This window comes from Mustela nigripes, chromosome 12 (genome assembly GCF_022355385.1).
Source record: "Mustela nigripes isolate SB6536 chromosome 12, MUSNIG.SB6536, whole genome shotgun sequence".
Lineage (NCBI taxonomy): Eukaryota > Metazoa > Chordata > Mammalia > Carnivora > Mustelidae > Mustela > Mustela nigripes.
The window spans coordinates 133,243,953-133,269,913 of NC_081568.1; the positions used below are offsets into that span (position 1 = coordinate 133,243,953).

Below are 25,961 nucleotides of genomic sequence, written 5' to 3' on the forward strand. Positions count from 1 at the left end.
GACATTTTGTTACTGTTTCAATTCTTTTCTTTCTCATTCTAAAGTTAATAGTGTAAATGGAGAAAAGAAAGAAAACTGTGAAGAGAATTTAAAATGTCATCATGAGCACAGTAAATTCACAAAAACTGCCCAAACCAAAACCCCTTCCAACCCCCTATTACATCTACACCACTGCCCCAGCAGCCGAGAGTACAGAAATCCCAGCCTCACCACAAAACAAAGGGTTCCTTTGCCCAGTATTCTGGGGGACTGGAGGGAACTTTCCGGACCTGGCAGGCTCCAATGGGGGACAGAACCCAGGAAGACAGGAGAGGCCCTTAAAGACTCTGCCTAACCCCTGGTGGGTGGGGGAGTTGAGAATTGCCCCCAAGAGCTCCCTGGGCCTCTGGAAGGACACTGAAGTGTACTTGTTGTACAGTGTCCAGGACAGAACCAGGATGCTAATTTATTCAACAATACTAAGATGAAGCCAAACCTAAACCTAAAATGTGGGTTATTTTACCTGTTTGTATCTGCAGCAGCTCACTGACTGAAACTCTATAAACAATGAAAGGGGACTTCACCTCCATTTGGACCTTGGTCTGTACTTTTTAATTTTTTCCACCTTTCCCCAAATATGAGTGTCGATCTGTGTTCGGCACTTTGGGAGGCAGCTGTTGTCTTCCTGGTCTTGGCCTCAGTGAAATAAATCCGTTTCACCACCCCTTGTCTCTCTGCCTTCCCATCTCATGAGGGGCCAGTGGTAGAGCCCGGTCTGTTTGGGGCCCCTGGAGTCAGGTGCTCTCACGCCCCTGCGACACCAGCAGGGCAGCACGAGCGGCGGTGGGCACCTGAACACCGGCCCCGGTGCTGATCAGGGCTCGAGGATGTGAGGGAAGTAGAAACACACGCGAATTTGGAGACTTCATATGAAAAAAGAAAACAGTGATTACATGTTGAAATGATATTTAGATATACTGGGCTAAACATGTCATTAATTTTTTTAAGTTTTAAACGTAGCTACTAGGAAATGTGCAGTCACCCGGTGGCTTGCACCTGTGACCTGCGTTTGCTCCAGCAGCAGTGGGTAGCACTGCTCCGGGGCCCCAGGCCTGGTCCTGTTTTCCGCCGCAGGCTTTGGGGTGAGGCCCCGAACCCGCAGCTTAAGAAGCACCCAGTCGACCCTAACTACCAAGCGCATTCAGGAAACTGGTAAGGCAGACTGTCCTTCACCCGGCACCGTGGATGAACTTCCTGTGTCTCAGAGAAGGCTCTGGATCTGAACGTGAAATTAGGCGCAGGGGCATGCTTTCCCAAAGTCTACCACTTTCCTCAGCTTCCAGAAATTGCACTGGGATAAGAATCCAAGTCACTTTGGAACCTCAACCATTCATGTCCTGTACCTTCTATGGAAGTTTCTAGCTCTAAGTCTCCTGGCCTTCAGCTGAGAAGAATTTATAGTTTGTCTACATAAGATAAATAAAGCTAACACAAGTACTTTCAGGCTACACACAGCCAAGAGAGTCAACATTAAATGCTACACATTCCGTTTGCCCCTCCAGTAGTGTTTTCTGGAATGCCCAGAAGGGCATAATCCCTTCCTTCTTCCCGTTCCCTGACTCTGGAACACCTGCCTCCAGCAGTAGGTGAAAAGTCACCGCGGGGTCCCACTGGCACAGCTGGCAGGGCCTCCCGCTCCACCAAAAATGGGGGTTCCTCCTGCTCCCCATGGGTCCCGTGAACCTCACTCTGACCACACAGTCAGGAGGGTGTCCTTCTTCAATGTCATCCCCATGAGCGGCAGGGCACATGCGCCTGTGTCCGAGGCAGCCTACGGGGGATAAGGGGGTAGTGCCTGGGTGGCGCCAGGCAGGGCTGCCTGGCTCCCTGGGAGGGGGCGGGTATGCTATTCCCAAAATCAAAGGCCGGGGCCAGACTGTCATCACAAACCCAAAGGCGCTTTGGGTGTGGCAGAGCAAAGGGTGAGGGGCTTTGTGGCCCCCAGGACACCTTCCGCATGGGTGTCACAGGGTCCACTGTCGCTCAGTCATTGTTCGAGAGACGCCATTAGTCATGGCCAGAATCGGCGCGTGTGGTTCCTTGCTCCCTCGCTGTCCACTGGTTAACCCCAGTGGGCTTGTCTCCCCTGCCACTGCTCGTGAGGTCGCCCCGGAATCATCGGGGACCTCCCTTCCCTGCCTGCACGCCTGCCGCTCCTGCTCTTTTCCTCCCACAGGCTTCACTCCTGAGTGTGCACGCTGCAGCCCGCACCGGCAGTCCCTCTGGCTTCTGCACCAATCCTCGCTCGCTGCTGCCTTGAAGTTCCCGAGTACGGAGGACATGGGCTTGGACCATATTGTGTGTCCTACCCTTTCCTTACTTGCCTCTCTCCATTCCCATTTATGTTCCTAAAGACTACCTTCATGCCAGAAACTTCCAATTCTTTATCTCCAGGCCTTCCCTTGGATCTCTGGACCTATTTGACATCTCAACTTAACAGGTGTCTTCCACTTATGGAGCAGGACCTTCCAGACAATCCCTCCAAGCCAACCTTCCTCTCCTGTCAGCACACAGCAACACCCACTGCCGAACTCCTCCCTTTCCTGGTCCTCCACTTCCACTCCACAGCAGCCCCCAACCACCAAGTCTTGGGACAATTCTGCCCCACCACCCAGGTCCAAGCTGCCCTCGTTTCTTACCTGGGCAGCCCTGAGACCCCCTGAGTGGATTCTCTGCATCACCTCTGCACCCTCTAGACTGGTTCTCACAGAACGGCCGCTCATTCTTTAATATGACAACCACATCTTATCCTTGCCCTTTGGTACCTTCCACCGGCACTCGGCGCAAAGTCTGGGTCTTATCTGGACGTCTAAGTCTCCTGCTTGACCTGACCTCTGCCTGGCCAGTCTTGGGCATCACCCTCCCCCTTGCAGGCTGGAATCCTCTCAGACGCACCCATGCTCTTTCCCACTGCACGCCCTGGACTAGGTCCCCCCGCTTGGGAATGTGCTTCTTTCACAGGCTACCTTTCCTCCTTCTCATCCCAGCTTAAATGTCACCTCCTCCCGAAGCCCACCCTGAACACACCCAGGCCCATCTGAACACACGTCCCAGGGTTATGATGTCACAGCACCTTGTCACTTCCTCCGTATTCACTGCAATCTCTATTTAATCTAAAAAACATTTTTCTAGGGGCGCATGGGTGGCTGCTCAGTGGTTTCGGCTGCTGCCTTCGGCTCGGGTCATGATCTCAGGGTCCTGGGATCGAACCCCGCATCGGGCTCTCTGCTCCGCAGGAAGCCTGCTTCCCTCTCTCTCTCTCTCTCTCTGCCTGCCTCTCTGCCTACTTGTGATCTCTGTCTGTCAAATAAATAAATAAAATCTTAAAAAAAACAAAACAAAACAAAACAAAAAAACATTTTTCTAGAGGAGGAACTCGGGGGCCAGGCAAGAGACTTGCCAGTATATCCACAGAACTGGGCTCCCAGCCGTGGCTCATAGCAGGGGCGTGGAGCCTCTAGTGAAGAGTGCTCCTGTGGCCCCAATGAGGAGGCGTCCCCTGGTAGTGATGTTCCTCAGGTACTATGGGGGAGCGTGGCTGTATTTGCCGGGAAGCAGCAGCAAGACGATTGTGACTGTCTTGCATTTTGGCCCAGACTTTCCTAAGACCATGGTTCTTGCCTGAGAAATGCAGCTGTGTGTTCACAGGTGTGCTGCAGCCTTTGCCTGCGGGGTGCTCTTCATCACCCTGCTTTTATGAGATCCCAGCTAAGGCCTTCTCTCTGAGCTTCTGGAACATGGAGGGGATAACGGAAATGCACAAGGATCTCCGTTACCCAAGCTATGTCCACCTCAACCCTAGGGGTGAGTCCTGGTTTTTACTGGTGCCCTTTGGGGCCCTGGCTCTAGACTTCAGCAAGTTATTTACATGATAATCAATTCCTTGGTGCACTCTGTCTCCTATTACCATCCTGTGGATCCCTGCACACTTAGAGAATTCTAAGCGCAATTTCAGTTATCTGATCGCCAGTATAAATCAGCCAAATATGAAGAATCGGCAAATGCAAGTCTAATAAAACAGCACCTTTTAAAATACTGGCCTTACTACCAAAACAGTGAAGACTCTGCTGCTCTTTTGCCCACTGGGGGCTCCTTTTCAAGGACCCCAACTGATTCCCTTTTCATTGCATTTCACTATTTGTATGGCTCGAAAACACTATGAATCCATAGCTGCTAATAAGAGGAGTCAACTGGTGCCATCTTCTGTCCTCCCATGGTCTCATGTTTCCTACAAGTCCGGGAGATTTCTAGAGCTGGGAAGGTATTTGTGGAACTTGGACATGGCTTTGAACCGAGGCGGCTTGTGGTCAGCACCCGTCGGGCCACAGGGGAGAGCAGGAAGGTACACAGTGGAGGCGAAGGTGAGAGTCCTACTGGAGGGGAGGAGGGGAGGGGTCCGTGGCTTAAGAGAGTCAGGGGCGTGAAGGGAAGAGATGCTCCTGGAAGTTAGTGTCCGGAAGAAGCTGGACTGTAGATTCCGTCCAGGAGAGACGTCTGAGAGGGCTAGGAAGTCCACACACAGGGGGACTGGTCTGGCATGCCAAACCACTGAAGATGCCTCTGCAGAGAGACCCGACCCGGGGTGTACTGAAAGGTGTATCTGGTGGCAGAACCCCCAAGTCTTGAAGAGTTGAGGGCTAACCTCAGGAGAAGATCATGCAAATGGCCATGAATGCCTGGGATTTTAAGGGGGAAAACCACGCCCCCCACTGCCATCAGGAGGTAGGAGACTGCGAAGTTGTAATCCTGGATCATTAACAAAGTATAATTTGTACTATAAGAATTCTGAAGAAGGGGCCAATTTTAAAGTGCAGGAGGAGACGGATTAGAATTTGTTTTCAATGTGCTGTGTTTTGAAGCTCTAGCACCATATTTGGAAAAGACGTCCAGTGGGCAGAGAGAAACTCTCTGAAATTCGCAGCTGAGTGAATGTAGGGGCCATTTAGAAGGAAAGAAGTCATCCACATGGAGGTCATATATCTGGGTGATGAGGTCGCGATCCCCACCCGAAAAGAACTCTCCTTTTGCAGGGGGTGGCAGGTGAACCGGGGAGGGGAGGCTGGAGCCCGGGACATGAGAAGCGGAGCAATGATGGGTTCGGTGATGGAAGGAAGTTCAGGGCACAGGAGCCAAAGAAACACCAAACCAACCCATGTTATTGATAGGGTAGAAGCACACTGGTGTGAGCGCTTAGAGCGTGAGGTTATGGTGTGAGGGCAGGAGCAGCAGCAGAGCAAAGTCCCCGAAGCACGAAAGAGGGCACATGGGCTGGTGTGGCTCAGGGTGGAAGGGACCGGGGATAGGAGGTGAGGGTGGAGAAGTGGGGTCCGGGGTCAGATCACACACTTGCTAAGGAGTTTGGACCCTGCTGTGAGTCACCAGAAGGTTTTAAGTAAAAAGATGAGCTGGGTGGGATTCTAAAATGGCCTCCAAGACTGCAGTGCCTTAGTACACACCCATCTTCTCCCAGTCAGTTCAGTCAAAAACCAATCTAGGGGCTGCTGGGAGAGAATTCTGCAGATGTAATTAAGGCCCCAAACAGCTGATCTGAAGATAAGATTATTCTGGGAAGACCTGACCTAATTAGATGAGCCCTTAAAAGGGACTGGGCTCCTCCTAAAAGAGATTTACGGGGGGCAAGGGATGTGACGAGTGGGAGGTTCTCTCGCTGACTTTCAGGAGGGACCGGGCTGTGTAGAAGGCATGTCAGAGGCCTCCAGGAGCCCAGTTACCACAGGCCAACAGCCAGCAAGGAAATGGCATGTCAGCCCTACAACTGCAAGGAACTGATCTTCCAACATTCATTTATGGAATGATCTGGCACATGCGTGCCCAGGCGGCAGATCCTGGCTCCCTGAAGGGCTCAGCAGAGCCCCAGGTGGGCCTAGGACTAGACATCTCCAGCCTCATCCCCAGCAGGAGCAGGCTGGGTGGTCTCTGCAGGGGGCTGTGGGAGACCTAGGGCCATGTCCTGCTGGCCCACCAAGCGGGATCCTGCCAGGTGCATGTGGAAACATCTGAGGTGGCCACTGTGTCACAACCCCCTCCCCACTCTCCCCTGCCCTCTAGTACTAAAGAGCACAGCAGCCCTACCTCTTCCCCAGTTGGGACAGGGCTGTGTGTGTTAGAGGAAGCATGCCCCCTGACCCCTAGCACTTCATCTGCCCTCCGCATTCAGGAGACAGATGCACGTCATGTACCAGTAGTACGGACGTTCCCATTTGCCCAGACCATGCACACTGCGGTGGCAAGAGGCTCCAGAGGAGCCCACATGAGCAGGCTTAGCTCACACCCATCTGGGAGCACCGCTGTCAGCACACGGGGCCCAGCAGAGGGGGTGAAGTCTCGCTATTTCCCCACTGCCTCACTGTTTGACCTTGGGGAAAGCCTCTGCCTTGCCATGCGGGTCCCCAGCCCACCCCCCGCCTGAGGAGAGCAACGCCTGCTCCTCGCTGCCTTGCAAGAATAGGGCGGAGATGCCACAGCCTCTCCTCTCGGGTGGGCTCGGGTCACGAAGGAGGGCTCCACTCAAACCTCAGACTGCTAGAGAGCAGAGTCATTTCTGAAAATACATTCTCAGTCGCGTTTTTACAGTTCACTTCTCTGCTGGAAAAGCCGCTCACTGCGAGTTTACCAGGACCGAGAGCAAGAGAGGGATCGGAGATGAAGAAGGGATGCAGATGTGTTCTGCACACAGCTGGTGCAGAACTCAGCAGAATGAGATAGCCCAATGAGAAAACTCCTGTGCGGGACCGGAAACCCGGCCATCCCGACGGGCTTTGATGGTAACCCTGCAGCCACGAGCGTACTGCCAACATTCATGCAAACGGAGGGGATGGAGTCAGACTGGATGGGAGGGACACAGCCAGCGTGTGACTGTCTCGAGTCCTGGTTTGGATCCAGACATAAGGCTGGGAGAAGACACACAGAGGACGGTGCTCGGGACAGAAGCCCGGCAAGGTAGCTCTCGGGGAGACCTGCCTGGGCCGTGACCTAGAACCAGCAACCCGGATGTCACCAGGCACCTTCCTAAGGAGTTTCTCCTCCCGAAAAGACCACTGCTTCGCCTGGTTCCCCAGCCCCTCCCCACCCCTGCTCTTTGCAGCTTGGATGCCTGGCCCCACAACACTGGTGTTTGCACCCATCCTCTTTTAAGGGAGGACTGTTTCTGAAAATACAAGGTCGATTCCCTCAACCGACTATAACCACGAGTTTGGCAGTGATTTAAGACCTTCAAAGAAAATGGTAGTTTCTACTTGATTTTTAAAAATGAAAACAGCCCTAGACCCCAGCTCTCAGGTGTCCAAATCCTCTGCCCCCATGAAATGATTATTCCAGTTTCTAGGCTATATTTACAATATAATGATGTTATTTTCCTTCTTCCTGTAGCCCTGCGGGTTCTTTCTTGGCTCCATCTATCCGGGTCTTGATTAGAAATCCATGCTAACCAACTTTCGGCGGGTTACTGGAAGCCCGGCGTGACAGACAAAACAAACGAAGTCTCTCTCTGTTTAGTCAGCAGAACCCGCATTCTACTTGTGCCAGCGAAGGCCTTGGGGGTTTGGGGAATTTGAAAAATTGAGGGGCTTAGCTTACAGATGCAACATCCAAATGGCTCCCAGTTGAAAGCAGGGAGTGGGTCTGCTGCCCATGTTCCTGGCACAGTCACGTCATCGTTAGGATTTGTTGAGGGCATTTTCCCTGCGCTATTTTCCTCTTCCCACCTCAAGCAAAGCAACTACCATTTAACCTTGTGGCCAGAGGCACTGGCAACGTGAAGCAGAGCTATTAAGGCTTGGGAGCAAAGACACCAAAGGATAGTGGGTAGATCAGGAGGGCAGTGAAGTTCCCCACCAGGCAGCCTCCATCCACCCTCTGTTGGGAGGCCACGCCGGAAGAGAAGCAGCCCTGGCTGGGTCAGGACAGCAGACGGAGTGGCTCCTACCCCCTCCTACCCCCCCTCCTATCCCCAGAAATGATGGCAAAACCATTTTCAAAGAAATCCTCAAGCATGTCAAGAAAACAAGGAGCACTCTTTGTATACCAGAAACCATGAGCAATCATAAAACACGAAAGGCAGACTTTTATTCTTCTTGAAAAGGGAAACCACAATTCAAAATGCACAGGGAAGAAAGCTGCGAGAGGAGAAAGGGGATTCAGAGGTGCCCAACCAGGGACACCAGCCATGCAGACAGGAGGGAACCCAATGCTGTGGCCCCATCTGCACAGAGAGGTTTCGTCAGCCAGGAGGACTGGAAGCCCAACAGTTGGCCTTGTGACCCAAAACCAAGAGTCACAAAACTCAACTCTAAAAAGAACTTACACATGAGGAAACAGAGTTACTACAGCAGACAGAATAACATTTTTAGAATATAAATGATAAACATCTTCTTAAAAAAGAGAGGACAGATTTCATCACCAAAATGAAAAAACTCAACATAGAAGCCACACATCACAATGTATATAGCTGAGAAGAAATTTGTGAGTTGGAAAACTGAGCCAAAGAACCTTTCTAGAATGATGACTTGAGTTCCTGTGCACTTGAAATACTGACTGGTTTGAATGTGAGATGTGCTGTAGGTGCAAAATATATACCAGATTTAAAGACTTAGTGAGGGGGGCGCCTGGGTGGCTCAGTGGGTTAAGCCGCTGCCTTCGGCTCAGGTCATGATCTCAGGGTCCTGGGATCGAGTCCCGCATCGGGCTCTCTGCTCAGCAGGGAGCCTGCTTCCTTCTCTCTCTCTCTGCCTGCCTCTCAGTGTACTTGTAATTTCTCTCTGTCAAATAAATAAATAAAATCTTTAAAAAAAATAAATAAATAAAAATAAAGACTTAGGAAGAAAAATGAGGAAGAGGGGGAAGAGGAAGTAAAACTATCTTAAACATTTAAAAAAAAATACTAATTACATATTGAAATGATATTTTGGATACACTGGGTTAAAATAAATTAGCACGGACTTCTGGCTTTCTTTTTACCTTTTTTTTTTTTTTTAAATAGGCTCTCGGGGTGCCTGGGTGGCTCAGGCAGTTAAGTGTCTGCCTTTGGCTTAGGTCATGATCCCAAGGTCCTGGGATCAAGCCCTACATTGGGCTCCCTGCTTGGTGGGGAGTCTGCTTCTCCCTCTCCCTCTGCCTGCTGCTCTGCCTACTTGTGCTCTCTATCTCTGTCAAATAAATAAAATCTTAAAAAAATAATAAATAAATAAATTAGGCTCTACACCCAGCATGGAGCCCAGCATGAGGTTTGAACTCATGACCCTGAGATCAGGACCTGAGCTGAAATGAAGAGTCAGACACTTAACTATCTGAGCCACCCAGATGCCCTCTTTTTACTTTTTGAACTTGATTATTAGAGAATGTGAAACTTCCTAGGTAGCTTGTGTTCCATGCCTCCTGGACGGCACTGCAAATGGTGGGAATATGCCTGCTGACGATGTGGGAGACAGATCGGGACGAGTCGGCATGTTGGTCCTTGCAGAAGGGGTGGAAGAAGGGAGGGAAAGAAACACTGAGACAGCAGAGGAAGAATGTCCAGGACTGAATAAATAAATCTATGAGGTCTTCTGATTAGAAAGAGCCAGTGATGTTGAAAGAAAGCATTCCCGCTAGTGTTGGGAATGAGACAAAGATGACTGTTTGATCATCACCATTTAGTGCTGTCCTTGTCAATGCAGGAGCACAATAAGAAAGCGGAGTCCTTTCCCGCTTATAGATGAAATGACTGCCTCTGTGCTCTACCCTGCCACTCCCCCATCAAAAGGCCTGGCACCACACCTTCTCCACACTGAGACTCCAAGGCCTGGGTAAAAGTCAGACCTCTCGGCACCTGCTCCTTCCCGGTAATGACCCATGAATTGCTGACATGTGCAGCCAGAGAACTAGGAATACGTCGCTCTCCAGGGGCTGCGGGGAGGGGGCTTACCTACGGATGGCGTTGGCAAACTCGGCAGCCAGCTCGCTGTCGCTGCACGTTGTCCTCAGTTCAGCCAGTGACAGAGCTGGGGAGGTGGCATCCGCACAGTCCTGAGGACAGCAGACACATTCTGGTTAGCCCTGGGAGCACCTTGGAAGCGCAAGGCAGATCTGCCCCACTTCTCTGGACCCTTGCAGGCTGGCTGTGGGTGATGGGGACTCCCAGCATGCTCTGAGCACCTCATACACACGTTCTCCCACTGACTCTTTGTGGTGACCTGCTGAGGCAGACAATGTCTTGACCCCCATTTATCAAGGAGAAAACGAAGGCACAGAGCAGTTACGTTGCCCCGAGTCATCAGCTAGGACAGGGTGGACCCAGGACTTATACCCAGGTGAGCTGGTTACAGCTCTGTGCTCTTCACCACTGGGGTGTGATTCATAAAAGATGAGTGGGAAATGCACCTGAGTGTTCTTGCCCCCTCCCCCAACCCACTTCTTGGGAGAAAACCAATCTTCTTTAGATCTGGGAGCTTGAGTGGGTTCAGCGTAATCATCCAGGAAAAAAGGAAGACATGTGCACCCTCTGTGTGTGTGTGAGAGAGAAAGAGGGAGAGAGAGTGGGGTGGAAGGGGGTGGCGCCTGATGCAGGGCTTCCAGCAGGCCTCCGTCTCACCACCCTGAGATCACGACCTGACCCCAAATCAAGAGTCAGATGCTTAATGGACTGAGCCACCTTTAACCTCCCCTTTTTTGAATTGAAATACAGTAGACACATGTTACCTTAGTTTCGGTTGTGACCCTACTTGTATGTTAACCTTAAACAGGAATTTGACGTCATCTAAACCCAGTCCTCTCATCTGATAGATGAGGAAGCATGAGAGCCGGAACTCTAAAATCCTAAATGGAGTTCAAACTACTCGTAAAGGAACACTCAGACCCCTTGGAGCACTCCTCTCCCTGTGTGCAGACGGAGGGCAGCAGCCGTGCTGAAGAACCAGGGGAGCTGGGGGGGCGCTCCTCTGACCACGTGCTCAGCAGACGTGTACTGAGGGCTTAAGAACAAAAAGCTGTGGTCTGTCCTAGACGCAGTGGGAGACCATGGGACTCCCATTTTCCATTAGATTTCTGTACTTTGACCTAGGAGATGCGATGTCAAAGGAAAGTTGTCGCGCGCTGGGATGTAAGAACTGAGCACCCTGGGCCAAATGACAGGAGGGCATAGGGTCTCCCTCAGCCCTCTCCAGCACAGGACCACCCCCGGGGGCCCACTTTGTGGCAGCCCCACCAGCCTCCGGACCCCTTGCCCTGCCCCTCGCCCTGCCCCGCCCTCCACCTGCGCTGCCTTCCCCACTCCTCTCCATCTTGGTCCTGTAGACCCAGGCCCCCGCTGCCAGCCCCTGGCATCTGCTGAGTTTCCAACACCCTCTCTCTCTCTTTGCTCCCATGTGATGTTAATGTTTCCTAAGGGTCCTTAGAGCCCGGGTGGCTCTGCCTTGCCCGGTGCCTCTCCCTGAACACATATGGTACTATCTGTTGCACAGAGACAAGAGCTACAAAACCTGAAGGCAGCCTGGGTAGGATTCCAGCTCGAGGGCTGGAGGCGGTTTGAAAGCAAGCCCGACACCCGCCCCGTGGGGCCAGAGGGGCCATACTAGCTCCAGGCCTTGCCTGCAACCTGTTTCTCTAAGGCCTGTGGCCTAAGCATTGTTTCCAATTTTTAAACTCATGAAAAAAAGATGATTTTGTGATGTGTATACATCCTATGAAATTTTAGTGTCGGTGAATGAAGTGTAATTACAACACAGCCCACACCCCTCTAGGTCCACACTGGGTCTGCTTTCAGGACACAGCTCTAGAACAGCCCAGTTCCGGACTCGCAGAGATGTCTGTGTGACCTGAAGCCCTTAAGATAATGGCTTCTGGCTTCGTCACAGTTTGGCAAGCCTTCCTACAGACTGCTTGCTTTCTCTACCGACCAACGAGGTCAAATGAAGAGCCCAAAAGGGAAATTTCACTGAAAGAGTAAATGCATCTGATGTTCAAAAGACAAGACAATCAGCTTACGATGACTTCATTACCTCAGCAACACAAGGTACTCTTCTCTCTTATAAAGCTTCTTACTTGAATTAAAAAAAAAAAAAATTTAAAAATAAAACCATCTGGCCTTTTCCATTAGATTTCTGTACTTTGAAGCCATTCCACACAATTGGGAAACACACAGTGTTTCTCTCAGTCAAAATAAACACCAAGAACCAGGGGGAAATGCTCCGCTCATGGACCTTCTGGCAAGAACCCGGTAGGTCAGCTTCCACCACACCTTAAGAACACACTGGTGAACACTGGAGCTCTGTCCCTCAGCTCCGTCCCGGAGTGACTGGAAACAGGCTCGAAGGGCTGTACAGATTTTTAAGGTGTTTCCCATTAAAGAGGAAAGCCCATTTTCTTAAACCACAGATATTACTACATGAAACGCTTTGTAGGCTACGGTCCACCCAGACTCCACTCTGCAGGCAGTGGGAAGATGGTTTCATGGGGACTTTCACAGGCAACCCCCTGAAGCCCTGATGGGGACACGTCATCCCCTGCTGCAAAACCCTCGTGACTTCTCACTGTCCTCCGGATAGCACAGCTGCCTCACCTCGTCAGCCAATGTACCAATATTCCTCTTCCCTCTGGGTCTTTGCCCTCGAAATTCCATTCCCTTACAGGGGACTGACTTCTCTGCCCCAACCTTCCTCATTGGGTAGTTGCCCTTCTCTACTAGCTCTTGGTTCAGGAAACCTGTCCCAAATCACACCTGGGCTCTGTGTCAGTCCCATGGTCTCCCACTGCATGAAGAATTGATCCTTGGTCTTAGGTCACCATGTTACAATCATCTGTTTGCCCATCACTGTCCCTCCCTGGATAGAAACTCCTCGAACTGCCTTCGGCACCTCAGCACGACCAGCTCCCATCTATTTTGTGAGTGGATGACAGGCAAGCAGCCAAGTCTTGGGAGAGATGGCCCAGCCAAGGGCCATGGACTTGAACTCCCTTGAGTCCCTTGCTAGGTGAAAGGTGGACAGAGTGTAGCTGTGGCCCTTTGCGAAGCTTGCTCCACAGTTCTTAGCTGTTCAGGGAGTGGTCACTGACTGCCACACTAATTGGCAAGTTGCTTCCTTTCCATGTGCAAAACTCCCAGGGATACTCCTGTGTCTGGGCCGTGAGAAGCTGTTCCTGAGACCGGCAAGTCAGCGTATGCTCCTGGGTCCTGGGCTGGAAACCAAATGGGGCTTGGAGAAGCTAGCATTTATTAAGGAGAGAAAATACAATGCAGAATACAAAATTTCCGTATCCTGGGATGAGGATGTAATTCTTCAGCGTCTGCAGTATTTTTTTTCTCAACACAATAGTTGGAGTAATTCTGAGATATGGTATGATGGAATGAGCTTAGATTCTAGAGAAAAAGTCTAGGCTCATGAGAGTGGAGTTTGCCAGATGGGCCCAGCACGCTTCCGCTGCGCTACTCTGCTGGAGTTTGCCAGATGACATCCCCCTGTCGACCCACGTTCTGTGACACCCTGTGTGTGATCTAGGGCCCGCCTTCCTCCTCCTCTGCCTGAGCGGCTTCCGGCCTCCCCTTTCGCCATCGGCAGAAATGCCAACAGAAGCTGGCGTGGCATCACGGATGAGAAGAGGAGGGCCATGAGCCTGGTTCTGCACCTACTAGCTGCAAGACCCCCTCATGTCTCGTGAGCCCCATTTCCCTCGTGTAAATGGGGGTACCCACTCCTTCCTCAGTGCTGAGGTTTACAGAAGGCCAACCAATGCAATGATCAGTACAGATGTGACCAACAGGCCACAGGCGATGGTCACTGTGCCAGGCGGGGGAGCCAAGGAGGTGGCCCAGGGTGTCAGATCCCTGGACAAATGCACTGATCACTCCCCTGGTCAGACTGTGGCATATGAAAATGTGGTCACTAATACCTCACATGCAATTTTTTTTAAAAAAGTGGATTTGGTTTCTTTGCACTCAAAATGTTACCTTCTTTAAGATCTCTAGAAAGGCTTGCAGTTCCCCTGCAAATAAGGAAATTGAGTCTGTGGGGTGAGGTGGGGACGGAGGCTGGGGGGGAGGTAAGGCCAGGGCTGGGGCATCCCTGCGCCCTCGCTCCTACCTTGCCAGGCTTCTCCTTGCCACCGCTGCTGGTGGAGCTCAGGGAGCGCATGCGCTGCTCCTTCTGTTCCTCCACTTCGGACTTCAGGTGCTCGATGTGCACCAGGTAGGCCTGCTCCTGGGCCTCCCGCGTGCTCAGCTTCAGCTCCAGGGCCTTCTTCTCCTTCTCCAGAAGGTAGAGCTGGGCCTTCAGTTCGGCCATCTCCTCCTGCGGAGCACAGATGCTGTGAGGCACTCACGCTGTGAGAACAGGACGGCGCGTGGGAAAGCAGGCCTGCGACCAGGGCGTCCTAGGCTGGGACCCGTGCCCTGCGGTGGAGTTACCACCTCGCAGCTGGGAGAAGAGGACAGGGAGGACACAAGCCAGCTCTCTCCGCCATCTGAAGGACTCGTGTGGACAAAGCCACGTGCTTTGTCACTCTGCGGACCGGAACGGAGATAAATGAAGGGGAGTACAGGCAAGCAGATTTTGGCTCACTGTAAGAAAAACCTTTCAAACAACTGGAACATACCTCCCCCCACCACTCCTGCCCTCCAACCCCCAAGGGGCACACCTGTCTCTTTTGGGAACAGTTTTCCAGCATGCATCGGCCACGCTCCAGCAGCCAAAGACGTTGTGAAGGAGGGTCGTCCACGCAAGGCTGGGTCTGACCGGCTCCCTTCCAATTCCCATTTCCTTTCCCATTTTCCATGGCCCCAATCCACATTGTCAACCCTCCCTTGGTGCCCCACAGCTGAGCCAGTGGGTGGCGTGGGCCCACAGCAAGGAGATCATCTCAGCTCTTACCTACTGCAGGAGACCCAAATGAGACCAATGGAAACAGAGTCCTTCACAGGTGGCTACTCATCAGATAACTTGTCAAAGTGTCTCAGAGAACTCCAGTTTAGAGTTTTCTGGGGGAGAGTATCTAAGAAGTGACTCGAAAACAGGGACCAGGAACCAGGTAGCAATAAACACCATTTACTGGACATGTGACATTGCTTTAGACGTTTATACAAAGTGATCCATTTAATTCTTCCAACTTGAGGCAGGCATTATGAACTTCTCCCTTCATGGATGGGAAACTGAGGCATGCAGAGGAAAAACCACCTGCCAATAGTTACTGGGTAAATTGGGAGCCGGAGCTTGAACCCAGCCTATCTGGCTCTTAGTCATTAAAGCTATAGTCCCTCCTTCCAGGTGAGCCCATGCATGACTCCGATCATGTGATTCAACCATCATGTGATCACCACATGTGTCTTCCCTGCTCGCTCTATGATTTTACTTACTAAGATTCTCTGTAATCGAGTCACTGCCTTGAGAAGGATTCACCAAGGTCACCAACACTAGTTACCCGAGAACTGACCCTTCTGAGGTAAAAAGCCACAAGTCTGGTATGTTTTTCTGGGTGAGCCAGACCTGGAATATAGATGTTCTCACTCTCCAGTGCAGGGAAACACCTAGAGGGCACCCACTACGATTTGTAATATTCAGATCAGGGCTGGGGAGGCATTAGACAGACACGCAGAAGGCAGTGTGCTCAGTGACTACTCAAAAGCAGCCCCCAAAACTTTCCTAAACATGAGCTATAAAACCAGCATGAAAGATGTTTCCATGCACAGAAGCCTTCTCATCATTTTCCCTTACAAATAGGATTCTGAAGGTTCTCGCAATGTTGCATACTGAGCCAAGGGGACTAGTCACACCCAGAACAAACATATAAAGGCAAGCTTGAAAGAAGGAAACACGAACCCATGAGTGCCAGAAATGAAGAAGGAACTCTGCCCAAGAGGAAAGGCAAAGTGGCCATAATACAAGCCAACAGAGGTTTCAGGCCAGTATGGAGGCCCTAGGACCTGGGCTTCTGGCACCAGAGTTAAGGGGAGGGCAGAGAGCCAGAAAGGAGACCCCCTACATGAGCAGGGACGCTCCAAGTACTGCCTAGAGTAAAAGACTAGATGATTTCCTTTTTGGAGATGTGATGAGGAAGCCTATCCCTCAGCATCTGGGTGGGAAAAGCAAGAAGAGCCTCTTTCTGAGGAATCGAAGCCGTACACTTGTCGTATGTGGAGATGAAACAGGATTCCTAAGTCTCGAACGGAACAGAAACCAGCCCCAGACCTCTGTAATCCATGGGTCCCAACAGATCCACGCACAGAACCACGCTGTAGGGACATCTACAAGCCAGGACCCACAAGACATGGAAGACACCATCTCCACTGATGGTGAGCTGGTAAGCACGCCCTCCCCTCGACCCACATGAAAATGGAACAAATCACGTGAGACAGAATCAACATTTATGAGAACCAGAGATAACAGGTGAAACACTAGAAAATAACTATTTAAAATGAAGAGTGGTGCGGAGGGGAGGAAGAGAGGACTGTGATGTTTATCCTTCGCAGACCTCACAGGAAAAGGGCCCAGAGCCAGAGCACCAGCTATGGCTGCCTCTAGACCATATTGTGGGTTATTTCTCACCCAGCTTTTTAAAATATTTGCTCTTTTTAAAATTTTTTAATTAATTAATTGAGAGGGAGAGAATCTTTTTTTTTTTTTTTTAAAGATTTTATTTATTTATTTGACAGAGAGAAAGATTGCAAGTAGGCAGAGAGGCAGGCAGAGAGAGAGAGGAGGAAGCAGGCTCCCCGCTGAGCAGAGAGCCTGATGCGAAGCTCAATCCCAGGACCCTGGGGCCATGACCTGAGCCGAAGGCAGAGGCTTTATTTAACCTGCTGAGCCATCCAGGCGCCCCAGGGAGAGAGAGAATCTTAAGCAGGCTCCACACCCAGCACAGAATCCCAAGCGGGGCTCGATTTCAGGACTGTGAGAACATGACCTAAGCCAAAATCAGGAGTTGTAAGTTTAACTACTAAGCCACCTGGACATACCATTTCTACTCTTTCAGACAATTTCTAGGATGTATACACATTTTATTTTCAAATAGCAAAGGGAGTATTTTGTACCACCAAAAATGTCTTTCCTGGCCAGAGTAACTTGGAATTTATCACACATGTTGGCTCAAATATAAAAAGGAAATACTTAGGGGCACCTGGGTGGCTCAGTGGGTTAAGCCACTGCCTTTGGCTCAGGTGTCCTGGGATTGAGCCCCATATCGGGCTCTTTGCTCAGCAGGGAGCCTGCTTCTCTCTCTCTCTCTCTCTCTCTCTCTGCCTCTCTGCCTACTTGCGATCTTTCTGTCAAATAATAAATAAAATCTTAAAAAAAGAAAAGGAAATACAACTCATCAGGAAAAAGTCTTTGGCCAAATCGAACATGATGACTGGGACACAAAACGAAAGGGCAGCCTCACAGCTCATGCCACAGGGCACAAAGGCTCACAAGCAGGACTCCCGAGTGGGGAGAAAGGTGCTGTAATCACAGACCCAGGGCCTGGCTCATGGGCAATGAGAGGAGAAATCAGCCAAGGTTGCAGGAGGATTCCCCAGACGGAGCAGAAGTCAGGGTCTGAGCTGAGTGGGTGGGTGGTGATAAGCCAGCTCAGAAGGAAAGGGCTCATTCCTAATCCGCTGCCACTGCCCAAAGTCTTCCCAGGATTCAATGAGACTCAAGACTGAGCCACTGCCAAGGACAGGGACACATTGAGCAAGGCCTTGAAGGTGCTGGGCTGACCACTGCTGGTGTCTCCTCTTTCCAGAGGTGAGTTAACCAGAGGGAGGCCTGCTCTCTTGCAGGGACAGTGGTGGTTTCAACAGGAGACACCACTGATGAGCTATTAATACAGTACTTCCTCGACCCACCTGGCCCAAAGGACCTGCCTCTGGTCCCCAAGCTGGCTTCTGTCCCTGAGAGCCCTTCCTGTCTCAACACCTGGGGGCCAGAGACACTGCAGAACCCAAGGCTTTGTCAATCAGGCCTTTGTGCACAAGAGAGTGGAATTGGGAGGGCAGGCTCGGGGACTTGGCTCCCAGCTCCTACTTGCCACATCCGCAGGCCTTACAAGTGCCCACCTCTGCCCCAGGCCTGCTGAGACCTGGTGGCAGCCCTGCAGGACCGCGCTCCTGGCCAGTAGTTATCCTGTTCTGGCTCCAGCGGAGCGCACACAATCCAACACAGTGCCCTGAGCTTCCCGAGTTCTTGCACACCTCACAGGTAAGGACAATCATCCCAGACCGCCTTCACTTCCAATACCAGCCACAAATACTGGGGGGGTCCCCGGGCCACTTGCCCTTCTAGCCAACTCGGGGGTGTGCACAACCCACTCGGATCAACAACTCATCAGGAAAGCGCTGTACTTAAGATTGGGGCTTTACCACAGCAGGTGCACATGGGGGTGCCTGGAAGAGCACTGAACGCCGCTCTTTCCTGAGCCTCAGTGCCCAGGGACCTTACTGGGGTTTCATGACTGGGCACGATGGATGAAATCATTGGCCACAGAGGGAAACTCAATCAGCAGCCCTCCTTCCCTCTTTGGTCAAGGGGTTCAACATCCAGCCCTGTAATCACAGGCCCTATCCTTCCAGGGATAGCCCTGGTGCTGGCTTTCAGGGGGCTAGCCTGCAGTGGATGCATTAGCATAACAAAGACACTACTCCCAGTCAGGAAATTCCAAGGGTTTGAGGAGCTCCCAGGGGGAGCTGGGAATACAGACCAAGAATGTTCTTTACCATCCCACAGCTGTCTTCTGAGAAAGCACTCAGCAGTGAAGGCCCCATTCTTGGCACCCCTGGTCAGAGCCATGCAAAGTGTGTCCTATGGAAGGGATGGCCATGTAACCACTTCCCAATGACAGGGGCTTGCTGTTCAAGAACGCTGCCCGCCTCCGCCCCCCCCCCCCCCCCCCCCCCCCGTTTCCAGATGCCAGAAGATAATGCCAGGATCTTATCAGGAAGTGCGGATGTGAAGGGCACTGATCACTTCCCTGAGGGGGTCAGGATGCTGGCGGGCTCTTCGTGGCACGGAAGGGAAAAGGACATCAGGACAGTGGGGGTCTCATCCAAGCGTTGCACCCGTCCTCACCCCATCCTCCTCTACTCCTCATTAACATCAGCATCCACCCCGGGAGCACCCCAAGCTCCTGGAGGGGAGAAGTCCTTTTACGGGGACAGGGGCTGTTCCCACCTCCAGGCACCTGATCTGGCTTCTCCTCGAGAACGAGGTGTTCCAGAGCGGAGGTGAGACACCCTGAGGCCGCCTCCGGAGTTCCTCTAACCCTTCAGGGTCATGTCCAGCTTCAGTGCCCCAGACACAACACATGGAAACTAGTCCTGTCTACAAATGAGGCTCTGGCTGTCCTCCAGGGGGAGGTGACGGAACCCCGGCAGGTTGATGGGTCATTGTGGCTGACCTGCTTCCAGAGGGCCTTTTCCTGTCTCTCCTGGAGGACCCGGCAGCACATGGCCCCAGGCTGCCTCGGACCCCAGCCCGGAGGTACCTTCATGGCCATCAGCTCCTGCATCAACACCGCGTTCTCCAGATCCAGCCGCTGGCTGTCCCCCCGGGGCTTCACGTCGTAGCTGAGGGGGTCGATGTGGATGCTCTCCAGCTCCAGCATGGTCAGCTTGACCGCGGCCCTGTCATTCCGGAGCTGCTGGATGTAGTCCTTCAGTCTCTGCTCGTCTTCCTTAGTGAACTCCGTGTCGCAGCTACTGGCTGTGGAGCTAGTTGTGCTGAGGAGACAGAGCAAACCTCTCACGATTTCCGGCCACTGAGAACGGGTCTTGTCCCGGACTCCCTTCCACACCCCATCTCTCCAACGGCCTTCCATGGTAACCCCCACCCTGTGCACCTCCCAAAAAAGCATTCTTTGTGCCATTGGGCCATTGATATTACCTTTTAGGAGAGAAATCAGTCTGAAGAATAGAAGTGCCTACCCCCTTTAACACAACATGTGGACCCTAAGAAGGAATTCTAAGGAAATAATCCCACAGAAGCAACAAGATACAAAGACATTGTGTGGCATAGATGACGTAGTTAATTTGGTACATTCCAAAAGAAGGCAGGTTGCATGGACACTTCAGTAGTAATTATGACATGGGGAAATGGGATAAAAGTAGTATTTGATTAAAAAATAGCCATACATGTGGGCCGGACTTAAAAAAAAAAAGGATATGTTTAGGAACAAAGTTGAAGAACAAAATAGCTATGGTGTGATGTATAGATCTGTGTGTGTATGTATTCTCTCGTGTAAACACACGTCTAGGACTGCAGCAGCAGTCCCCTTGGGGTAGGAGCTGGAAGGTGTGGTGGAAAAGGGGGAGTGGGGTACCATGAAACAAACCTCCATGTGTCTTGCTACTGTGACAACTTAGAAAGCAGGAGCCCCTCCCCCACACCCTCCCCCCGCCGCTAACCGTGCCATTCCTCCTGGCTCACGGCTGAGTATACTGTCCATCACAGGGACCCAGGTCCAACCACAGGGCCCTGGAAGCCATATTGAATGGTGATGGCTGCCAGACCTGAGGAGCAGTTAGGATGACCCCTGAGAACACAGCCGCCCCTGAAGGATTCTGTGTCACCCAGGCCACCACGCGAAGGTGAGCACCACAGGAAAACTGAGGCTCAGGCTCTTAAGAGGGCACTGACTTTTTCTGGCAGTGGGCAGGCTGTCCCCACTGGCTCAGAATGAGGCCCTCTGCACCCTGTCAGTCCTCAAACTTTAGAGGCCAGTGTGGATCTACAGTTTCTCTGGAACTACTACTGGTCCCGCCGACACTCGACATAGCCCTCATGGCTCTGGCCTTGGAAAGACGTTAGAATACAAGCTGGGGCCCACTGAACTCTCATCAAAGCAAGCCAGGTTGGCACGATCATCTCTGTCACTACAGATTTGGTGACTGAGGCTCTGAGATGTTAGGTGGCTTGCCTGGTCATGAGGCTGGACACTGGTATACTTGGACTTGGGCCAGTGTCTTCTCATTCCTCAGGCCCATCCTCCCAAGACTCCTGTTGCTAGAAGCTGTGCCAGGAGCAAGGAGTGGTCCCCACAGCCTGCTGGCTGCTGGAGGCCCAGGCCTGCCTCCTCACCTCACCCTGGAACCCTAACAGGCACAGGACCCCAACTCAGCAGATGCAATGGCCCCATAACCCATGATGGGGACCATTCCACTCTTATGTGCGACACATTATCTAGAAGATGGGACTTCTAGAGATAAGGGTGAGGAGAAGGGATGAGCTGGAGCCCCGCCATGCAGCTGCCCGTGCACGGGAGGAAGCCAGCATCCTGGGGCTTGGGTGATCTTTGAGTCAGAAAACTCCCACTAGAACTGCAAGTTCCTGAGCACCAGAGACCCTTTGGGGTCACTCTCCCACCCTACCCTCTTCACCCCAGGGAGGCATACCTCCTTACAGGTTCTGATGATTCATTTCATGTGGCAGCAGGGCTAGTCTATAGCGCCCATGTGCGTGGCTGAACACCTACCTAGATGTCACTGTGAAGCTATTTTAAAAAAAAATGTATTTAACATTTATTTATTTAAGAGAGTATGAGTAAGTGAGCACGGGGGGAGAGGGACAGAGGGAGAGAGAGAGGAACTCTAGCAGTCTCCCTGCTGAGCAAGGAGCCTGACACAGGGCTTGATCCCATGACCCTGAGATCATGGCCAGAGCCAAAATCAGGAGTCGGATGCTCAAGCGACTGAGCCACCCAGGCACCCCGAGATGTAACATTTAAATCATTCGCTCAGTAAAGCAAACTACCATCCATGATGTAGGTGGGTTTCGTCCAATCAGTTGAAAGCCTTAAGAGAAAAGACTGAGGTCCCCCAAGAAAGAAATTCTGCCTCTGGACAGCCTTCAGATTCAACACTGCTACATCAAGACTTCCTTGGGTCTCTAGTCAGTGTGCCTGCCCTGTAGATTTAGGACTTGCCAGTCCCCATAATTGTATGAGCCAATTCCTTAAAATTAATCACTCTTTTCCCATATATACATACCACAACCTCTACCCCCACTGGTCCTGTTTCTCTGGAGAACCCTAATACAGAGGTGTTACCTTGACCTGTAACCCAAGCACCTTTGCCACTTGGTAGATTTACAGGAAGCATGACTCAACCTCCCTGGGCCTACTTCCTCATCTGTAAAATGAAGTCGGACTGTAAAGGGTTTAGAACAGTGCCTAGCACGCAGTAAGCACTCAAGAAATAAATGTAGCTATCATTCGTTTAAGCGATACTGGAGGGCCACTGTGAGGTACTCTCCTAGGCCCTAGAAAAATCTCTGCTCTCACAGAACTCATATTCTAGCAGGGAAGACAAACAAGCAAAATACAGAGTACATCAGACAGTGAGAAGTACCACGGAGAAAAATGAAGCAATTACGGGAAGCACAAAGAGAAGATGGGCTTATTCTGTGCAACAGAGCTGTACGAAGGACCTGCATGAAAAGTTACATAAAGTAGACCTATGGATAGAGTAGACTCACAGGACGTGAAAAAGGGAGCTGTATGGATATTTAGAGGAAGAGCGATCCAGGCAGAGGACACAGCGAATGCAAAGGCCCTGAGGCAGTGAGTGTGGCTGAGCTGGAGTCAGTTAAGGGAGAGGAAGGAGGAGAGCTGCTCAGAGAGGAGGGTGTGTGTTGGGGGTGGGGGTGGTAAGGTCAGGGCGCCAGGTCCTGTCAGGTTTTATAAGGGTTGGCTTTTCCTCTAGAGTTAGAACGGAAGCCATTGGGAGGGTTTGTGACAGAGCCATGATGTGATCTGCCTTTCATCTTAATAGGATCCCTCTGGGCTGAGGAGAGGTACAGGGAGCCAAGGGCAGAGGCAGGGGGACCTATCCTGGGCTCTTGTGACAATCTCGGGAAGAGCCGGCAGAAGCTGGGCGGCAGGAAGGAGGATCCGGTTATTATGATCAGTCACTGTTCCTGTGGTTTCTCTAGCTGCATTTTAAAAAGGACGAGAAGGGAGAAGCAGCAGCACCCTCTGGCCAGAGCACTTCAGGTGGCAATTTCATAAAGAAACAAGCTGCTCAAGAGAAGCGAATGAGCTAACAGTAGCCCCAGCAGAGGGCACTGGGGAGGTCTTTGGGACTTGGGGACTAGGGGAACTTCTCCCAGGGGGTGCTCAGGATCCCTCCCTCAGCAGCTGCCCTGCTCTGCAGTAAAGCAGGTCGCCCACAGCCATGGGAGAAGGCCTGCCTGGAACAAAACCATTCAAGTGGGACTCAGCGCTCACCTTCAAGGACCGTCAACACAGACCTGGAGGGACAGACATCTAAACGTCCAGAAGAACAACAATGAAACGAGAGCTGACTGTGGTGGTGGCCGTGTCCACAGTGCCTTCCACAGCGCTGAGCCTGGAGCTGTGCGCAGGGGCGCAGCAGGTCTGGATAGTGTGCACTGGGCAACAGCAGCACCTCCTTTCCAGGGACCTGCCAGGAGGCTTCAGGAACGAAATTGATTCCCGGGGAGTTGGGACTCTGGGCTGGAGGTTCCCTTTACAACCCTCGTCCTTCCTTACGTTAAAAATTACTACGTCAAGAAGACCATGGAGATGAACAAATACCCATGTACCTACCACTCAGATGAGTTTTTTGACATATCTTCTTTTCTTTTCTTTTTAAAGAAATAGAATACTTATACTCCAAGAATGCTTTGTTCTCTTTTACTTAAAGAAATTAAAAAATCCGAAGGGCACTAGAAGCTTAGAGTTCTGTAATTATCTCACAGGCACTAAATTGATACTATTTGGGCAGACTTTCTACTTGACAGGGCTGGTGTGCCCAGTGGCGGCCAGAGTCGCTGCTGGGCTAGCTGTGTAGCTTGTTAGGAATGCACGCTCCAGCACCCCCAACCCACCCCCAAGACCTCTAGAGGTGGAACTCTGGGAGTGGGCCCAGCAATCTGCATTCTAACATACCCTCCCCATCTCCTGAGGCACAGCCAGATTTGGGGACGACTGGTCTACCCCATAAGACAGGCAGGCGTTTGCACGGCAGCCTGTAGGGTAACTGGGCTGGCCGCCCTCCCCCAGAAAATCTCTAGGGGGAGGCCATACTCTCTTGGGCTGATCTGGCAGGTGCCAGTGGTTATGAGTAGATCTCTGACATCAGACAGATCTGAGCAGATGTTCTTCCTTTGCCTCTGCCTGGCTTTATGGTCCAGAGGAAATGACCCAGTATTCCCAGGCTGCAGTAAATGGGAATACGAGTAAGTCCCCCATCATCAGGCTGTTGGAAGGGAACAACGGGTTCCGAAGCAGGCAGGGCTGGCCAGTGCAGCACTCCTTCTGGGGGAGTTGGAGAAACAGCTGTGCCCACCTCCAGGACCTCCCTGCACAGACTCAGGGGCTCCCTCTAGGGATGAGAGCCACCTAGCAAGTCATGCAGAATACGGGGGCTGAGGGAAAAGCAATGCAGCAAGTGCTGGACGAGACTACAGAAACCACCTAGAATGTTCAAGGAAACACCAACATGGGTAGGCAGAGGCTGACAGGCTTTAGGGTGTCCCAAACCCCCAAGGGTCTGGGACCTGATACCTGGCCAGGGGGAAGGCCTTTATTTCACCATCTCTACCATGAGTATAGTTTTCAAAAAAGAAGAAACAAGATCTCTCTCCCCAGATGGACCCTTGTGGGAAGTTCAGTGCTCTAAAATGCTCTTACAGAGCAAAGTCTGATTTCCAGATACACACTGCATCCCTGAAGCCTCTGTGGCTTCCCTCCCTCCCTTCCGGGAAGCCAGCAGGGAATGGATCAGGGAGGTTAATTACAATTCTGCCTTGTGGCCTAATGTTCCACTGTGGAATAGGACTGTGACAGTGTGAAAGGCAGGGAAACCAGCCAGCCTGTCCTCTGCCTCCTGCAGACAAAAGCACTGCCGGTCTCCCGAGGGCCTGCTTTTGCTGCTGGGCCCGGGTTAGGTCATCCATTAGCTCTCCCAGCTTGGAATGCTGGCTGCTCTTGGCTGTCAAGGGGGAATGAATCTCTGCTCACCCGGACCAGTCGCTCCTCGTGTCCAGGGTGGGAGGCCTGTTCTCTGAGAGGGATTTCAGGGATGGCTGCAGGTAGAGAACCCCAGCCCACCCCAGAATGGTGGAACAGCCCATCTTTGCATTCTGTTCTGTTTTTTTTTTTCCCCCCCAGGAAGCTGGGCCAGGTCACGTGAGTTTCTCCTTTCCGGGATGCTCTGCGGGAGCCCCTTCCTGCTGGCTTTGCTCCACGTCCATGAGTTGCCAGGAATCTTCTGGCACACTGCAAGGGGGTGGCCTACAGCCAGGGGGAGTGGGCGGGTGGTCAGTGCTGGTGGCGTGGGACACACTACCCTTCTACCTGCCCTGGCCATGATGGGACACAGACTCAAGTTTAGTGAAGCAGCTGCCGGATTTCAGATATCTGGTCCTCTGTTCCCCCGCTTCTTCATATCCCAGCCTCAACTTCCAGACAACTCCCCAGCCTGTTTTTTAGAAGAAAAATCCATTTTTTCTTCAGCCTCCTTGTCTTGTCATGGCAAAAAGCTAGAATGGCATTTCATTTCTTTGCCACAAAAACCAGAGATGGGTTTTTCCTTGAGTTTTTATCAATGTCTTATCTGGCCCCCAGTAAGATCTCATTTCCACCAAGGCACAGCTCATTTTCAGAAGGAAAATGCCATCAGGCCTGGCCTTCTGTTTTGCTGAGCATTTTAAGCTGATTTGAAGGAGGGGGTCAGCCACTCCTAGGTGACCCCCCCCCCCCATTCCTCCAGACAGAGGACGGGCCTTGTCAATTGCCTGCACCTTGGAGTGTTGGCTGTGGGTAGCTCCCCACCCTGTCCGACGATTGTCACTAAGGACTAAAAACATCTAAACACAATCCTAACCTTTCAGGTCTATATTCTCTCAGATGGTTATCAGAATTCTCTGGGAGAAGTGGAGGTTAAATGAAGAAAAACTATCTGACAAAACACAGGGAAAAGCTGGTGCCAGAAAACCGAAGTT

The 25,961-nt window shown here is 51.7% G+C and overlaps 1 protein-coding gene across 4 annotated transcripts in view; it reads right to left on the bottom strand.

Annotated features, from left to right (window-relative positions):
* MCC (MCC regulator of WNT signaling pathway) overlaps positions 1 to 25,961 on the bottom strand; it is a 436,925-nt gene that overhangs the window by 9,467 nt on the left and 401,497 nt on the right. For all 4 annotated transcript variants that reach the window (XM_059418381.1, XM_059418382.1, XM_059418383.1 and 1 more), the window contains 3 exons: positions 19,483 to 19,717; positions 14,112 to 14,318; positions 9,962 to 10,062 (listed from right to left, as the gene is read on the bottom strand). In XM_059418381.1, the coding sequence (XP_059274364.1) occupies positions 9,962 to 10,062; positions 14,112 to 14,318; positions 19,483 to 19,717 (543 nt within the window). The remainder of the gene's footprint in view (positions 1 to 9,961; positions 10,063 to 14,111; positions 14,319 to 19,482; positions 19,718 to 25,961) is intronic.